The 5494-nt window shown below is 48.6% G+C and overlaps 1 protein-coding gene across 1 annotated transcript; it reads right to left on the reverse strand.

The window, feature by feature from the left end:
- Positions 1–1472: 1472 nt before the first annotated feature.
- LOC120695326 (serine/threonine-protein phosphatase 7 long form homolog) lies at positions 1473–2704 on the reverse strand. Its single transcript, XM_039978605.1, has 5 exons — positions 2640–2704; positions 2408–2542; positions 2116–2324; positions 1761–2020; positions 1473–1477 (listed from the first exon to the last, which is right to left on the reverse strand). The coding sequence occupies exons 1-5, from the start codon at positions 2685–2687 to the stop codon at positions 1473–1475; spliced, it is 657 nt and encodes a 218-aa protein (XP_039834539.1). The 5' UTR covers positions 2688–2704.
- Between the last annotated feature and the right edge of the window lie 2790 nt (positions 2705–5494).

Genomic DNA, 5494 nt, shown 5'->3' on the forward strand with positions numbered 1-5494 from the left:
TCTGATTATTTCCTACCTTTTAGCAGGATGTTGCCTTCACGGAAGCGTAAAATTGTGTACTCCGAATATGAGGAGAATGCCTCCGTGCCTTCCCCGTTGCCAATCCCGAATTGTGAATGTAGAATTCCAGCAGAGGTGAAGCAATCAAGGCATCCGAAAATAGCTGCAAGAGCTTACTACACGTGCTCTCGGGAGTGGAGTGTGACCATGTGTTTTGGGTGTCCGATCACGTGTAACCCATGCGACTTCTTTCAATGGATTGACGGACCTGAGAAGTTTGACCCTAGAATTCGTTTATTTCCTTATCATGAGAATGAAACTAAGCCATACCATGAGTTCAAGCGATGGGTGCCTCCTCCACCAAATCCTTCTTCGATGACGCCGGAAGAGAAGGCCGAGGCTGCAAGCATCCGTGTTACAAATCATCCACTGTGCCACTGTGGAGTCCCTTGCAAGCTTCAAAGACCTAACCTTGAACTACCTGTTAAGTTCACACCGTTCTTCCATTGCAAACTAACAACACATGTAAGATTTGTCTGCTACTTGTGTCATTACCATGTTGTCCTATTTCTTCACAAATTTGCATTACTAATACTAACTCCGCTCTAGGACGGGCGGCCACTATGTGATTTCGAAGAGTACATCTACGGTCCGAAAAGTCATTGGCCAATCGAAGAGGAAGTGCAAGCATTCGAGAGTGGGAAAGAGAAATGGCCATGCGAAAGGACTCCTCGGCCTCGGTGCAAGTGTGGCATCTTGGCTCATAGGGGTGTGGTCCCGACGGAGCTTGGCTATGGCTGGTTTTGTGGAAACTCGTACGGAGACTATTGGGTAAGCAATTTGTATTATTCGCATTGTTATTTTTCGGGAAAAACTTTGATATTGTGTATACTTTTGGTTGAACATCATGTTCATGTTGCAGGAGGGGAGGACATGTGATTGGGAGACCTTTCTGAGTAGAGAAGAGCTGAGGATACAGTTGGCCCGGTGCTCGGAGTCATTGAAGATAGAAGAAACAATCAAGAAAAATAGACTATAAGGTCCAAGTATGATGTTCCAATTCCAGACCATAACACTTTGTGGAGGCCCATATTTGCAGATATGGTCTCCCAATATGGATCGCACAGGTTCGACAAAACAGGCATGGCATTTGAGGAAGAACTCATTTCCTATTGGAGGAAGAATCGAAGAAAGTATCCTAAACCTCTCACAAAGCAGGAGAGGCAACAAGAGCGAAAGAAGGAGGAGGAGCGGAGGAAGCAAGAGGCAGAAAGATTGAGGTCCATGGAAGTTCGTCAGCCTTATCAATTTGATCCTACGAAGGTATATCGTAGAGGCTCATGGGAGGAATACTTCCAGTTGATGGAGGCAAGAGAAAGAGGGATTGATTTGGAAAGTGCTCGTAGAATGGCAAAAGAAGCACAAATGAAAGCAATGCATGTAGTAGTTGCTGACTTGCCTGATGATATATGTCATGCTGCAGCCACAAAGTTAGGCTTTTTTCAAGCTAACATCAGTCCAAAATTGGCGAGTGATGAGGTGGCAACTGAGATTCAGCCGGTCGAAGTGGAAAAAAAAGGGGTAGGGAAGTGCCTACGGATGATAAAGGAAAGGGGGTTACCATTGACATCAGCACTGATGATGATGATGATGATGATGATGATGATGATGGTGATGATGATGATGATGATGATGATGATGATGATTGGGGTGATGACGAGTTGCTTTATGACGGCAGCCCGACATTTCGGGCTGCCTACCCATTCTCGTGCGAGCATCATACTCGTCGAAGACATCTTCGGGGTCCGAAGGAAAATCCTCAATGTTGGTAGCGTCCATTGCAACCTTTAGCTTCAGCCTTGTTTGTTGCTTCAACCACTCCAAGTATGTCTTGAACTGGGAGTCACGGTGAACAGGTCCGCCAAAAACAATGTTGTTTGCCCGGAGATTCCAAGCATTGACATGCGCAACGTGCTTCTCCTCCCAGTTTTTCATACCCCTTTGCTTGCGACGATCGATTCTACATGTAAATATTGCAAGCATTAATGCAGTTCCAATTTATAGCAAAACACGCAAATAATTTCCATAACATGATATTGCATAAAAAAAACTTACGCATGCAGCTCTTGGCTAGTACTGAGATGCTCGGGAGGACATGTCTGAAGTATTCCAAACTGGCGCATCACGCGATTTGGAAGGTGAAACTCCACAATATAGTAGCAAATAAGAGGACAGACGGAGCGCCAATATTGAGTATCCATGGTGCATTGCGGACTAAGCTCCATGTTTTGCACCTCTTCGCGATTGTATGGTTGCCATTCAACCTAAGACAACATATTCAATATGATTACAACAATGATATGGCTACACTACATGATTTGCGGTAGGGAAGTCGTAGTAGACTTACGTGTGCAGCACTGAGGCAGTCAAGAGCATTGCTGTAGTCTACGTACCGCCTTCCTGGATTCCCGTGCATGGTTTCACTATTGTTCCACAGCCAACCCACAGTACCCACCGCCTCTTCCTCGTATGATGGAACAACCTTATGGAAGACAATAAGTAATGAGGTTATCCAATATTCAAGATTATATGAAGCAGACAACAATAGTGCCAAACAACTGCACAAATCAGGTCTTTACCCCAATACTATGCCTCTCGGGCCTGCCAATAGGAATGCGCTCCCACATCCACAATTGCAAAAGGTAAGCACAACACCAAGGCTTGCATTATCTCTGCTCCACCTACACGCATCACACATCTGACGGTACAACCATCCAAGTGCTGCATTTCCCCAGCTGAAACTGCCAATGTTGTCCCATTCCTGACCAATTAGTTCTATCCACATCCACGAGATTGTGTTCCCGCTCGAATCCGGGAATAGAAACCCTGCAACCAATTGCCATAGCCACGCTCGGGCGAGCCTAGCAACCACCCCTTCTGGAGCATGAGCTAGAGGTGGCGTACCAAAATGATCGGACAACCATGTTGACATCACTCCTGTAGGCTTCTTGTCCTTCGTGTCTTCTGGTGGTTCAGGTGGGTGCACTCCAAACAACAACTCCACTCTATCTCTCCATCCATTTGGACATATGCTCCCGGTCACAGCTCTTCCATCAATACGAAGTCCAAAGAGCATAGCCACATCTTGTAGTGTAATGGTCATCTCATTGGCAGGAAGGTGGAATGTGTATGTCTCAGGCCTCCATCGGTCAACAAGTGCTGTCAGAGCTGCATTATCCATCCTGGGGAGCCCATCCTTGACCAACCACGCCAACGGGAGGAATCCAGCCCGTTTAAGGTACGGTGTGTACCTATCGTCCCAAGTGTGAGTCTTGTGAAGGTGGGGACGTAGAGGCCTCAAAACCTACAAACATATTAGTCAACATTGTAATCAACTAAAGTCGAATTAGTAATTTCACACAAAAAAAATTCAATCACAAGTTCACCTTCGTACGCTCCTCTAGTATCTTGCCACGGTGCCGCTCATCATAAACCATTTGTAGGAGGGGATACCGCGGGTGCTGTGCCATCTACATTCAAAAACCGAGAAATCAAGAACAACCAAGTGATAAATCACTATAAGGTCATATTTCATATGCAGTCATTAAATATTTCATTTGTAGCTTTGTTGGTACCTTAGTGTGTTAGTCAGCCTAATTCAGTAATGCTGATCCAGATTACCACTAGACGTATTTACGTTGCACTTTCGTTTCAAAAAAAAAACATGCCCTAATCATTGGCTATAGTCAACTACTGCAAGTCCATCTTCTAAGTTCTGAGCTTATAGTTCACAACTTATAATTTTCCAACTTTCAACTTCAATTTTCGTAAACAATATTCACAACAACGAGCCTGCACATGTTTTTTTCCTAAACCAAGAACAGAGATAGAATTAGCGCACATGACAAATTTCTTATTGAACAAGTATCAGTGAAAATGCTAATCAATTAACTAGTTCACTGAATACCATCTTCCAAATATAAATGAATTCTGGTTATTGTTAGTGAGTAACACCCTATTCCAATTGTTATTTACTATTCACAAATGGTATTATGAAAGGAACAATCATGGCTGAAACAAATCATACCCACCAGCTACTATACATACGCAGTACGAATATTGATTTCTAAATTTCTTCATGAATACCTCAATCGAAAAATCAGAGGAGGAAAGGAAGAAATGTACCTGCTCACTGAAAGGAGGGGGTCAGGGAGGAGGTCAGGCGCTGGTGGGGGAGGGGCGGATGGCGGCGGGCCAAGGACCGGTAGCCGCCGCGGGGGGCAAGGCCGGGCCCCCGCTGGCGGCGGCGCCAGGAACCGGCGGCCTCCGCGGGATGCAAGGCCGGGCCGCCGGCGGGCCAGGGACCGGCGCCCTCCGCGGACTCTGCAGGCGGCGAGACCGGTGGCCCGCGCCACGCCCTTCCTTCCTCGCTCCGCGGCGACCGACCGAAGACTGGATGGCGGCGGCCCAGTGGAGGCGGGGGTGGTGGTGCCACCAGGAGCTGCGCGGGTAGTGCTGCCTTGGCGCAGGGTCTCTCCGCTCCGCGATGCAAAAAAATGGCGGTGGCCGCTGCCTGGAAGAGGATGGAAGAGAAGGAAGAAAGAGAAAGGTGGGCTAGGGTTACTTGCTGGCCCGCCTAGTAATGGGCTGAGTCGCGCCACGGCGCATGGCGCGACTCAGTCGCGCCAACACATGTGGCGCGAATCAGCCTTGCCACGTCAGCTGCCTAGCCGCAGGCGTTCCAGCGTGGTAGCTTGGTCGCGCCAAAGCATGTGGCGCGACTCTTCAGGGACTCGCACCACGGAGCTTGGCGTGACCAAAAGGGCTAGTTTTTGGAAATTTAGATCTGCATGAGTTATTATTAAATATTAGATTAAAAATAATTAAAATAAAATTTTTTTGCCGTGGTTGTGCCCATGTTCGCGCGGCCATTAACATTGGTTGTTGCTGCCCGTATGCGGCAGCGGCGGTCGGGGACATCGGCATGCGCATGAGCGGTGCCGGCACGGGCAGGGAAAGGGGCGGCGGTGGCTGGAGCGGAGGCATACAGTAACCGCGCTCGGCCACCAATCCCTATGGCTGTAAGCCGGAGCGCGTGCGAGCCAGCACGGTTGCAAGCCAGAGCGGCTTCGGGCCGGCACTCGCGAACCAGCGCACCTCCTGCATGCTGCCGTGGTTGCGGGCTGGCGTGGCCGCGGGTCAACACGGCACACAAGTTGGCTTGGCCACTGGCCGCGCGGCGGCAAGTCGGCTCGGCTGAGGGCTGCGCTCGAGGGGCTGTGCCCCCCCCTCAACGGGCCAGCACAACGCCTAAGGTTTGGAGTAGGCTGGCGTTCTCTCTACGAGCTGCCGTAAACGAGCGGTGGCAGGACGGATTTTAGGCTTCCGTCCGGATTGAGTTCATGTATTTCTACATGATCTCTGATATTCTTTATTATTGTACACATGTGTTAGTACTCACCTTTTTGGTCTTTTTCATGTCACTGAAATTACC

The sequence above is a fragment of the Panicum virgatum genome, chromosome 2K, assembly GCF_016808335.1.
Source record: "Panicum virgatum strain AP13 chromosome 2K, P.virgatum_v5, whole genome shotgun sequence".
NCBI lineage: Eukaryota > Viridiplantae > Streptophyta > Magnoliopsida > Poales > Poaceae > Panicum > Panicum virgatum.

What these genes read in the sequence shown, in the direction of transcription:
- LOC120695326 (XM_039978605.1), bottom strand. Translation starts at nt 2,687, where the DNA reads ATGTGGGAGCGCATTCCTATTGGCAGGCCCGAGAGGCATAGTATTGGG. An exon ending in CCGAGAGGCATAGTATTGGG is followed by an intron (nt 2,543 to 2,639) that starts GTAAAGACCTGA and finishes GTCTTCCATAAG; the next exon opens with GTTGTTCCATCATACGAGGA. An exon ending in ACTGCCTCAGTGCTGCACAC is followed by an intron (nt 2,325 to 2,407) that starts GTAAGTCTACTA and finishes ATGTTGTCTTAG; the next exon opens with GTTGAATGGCAACCATACAA.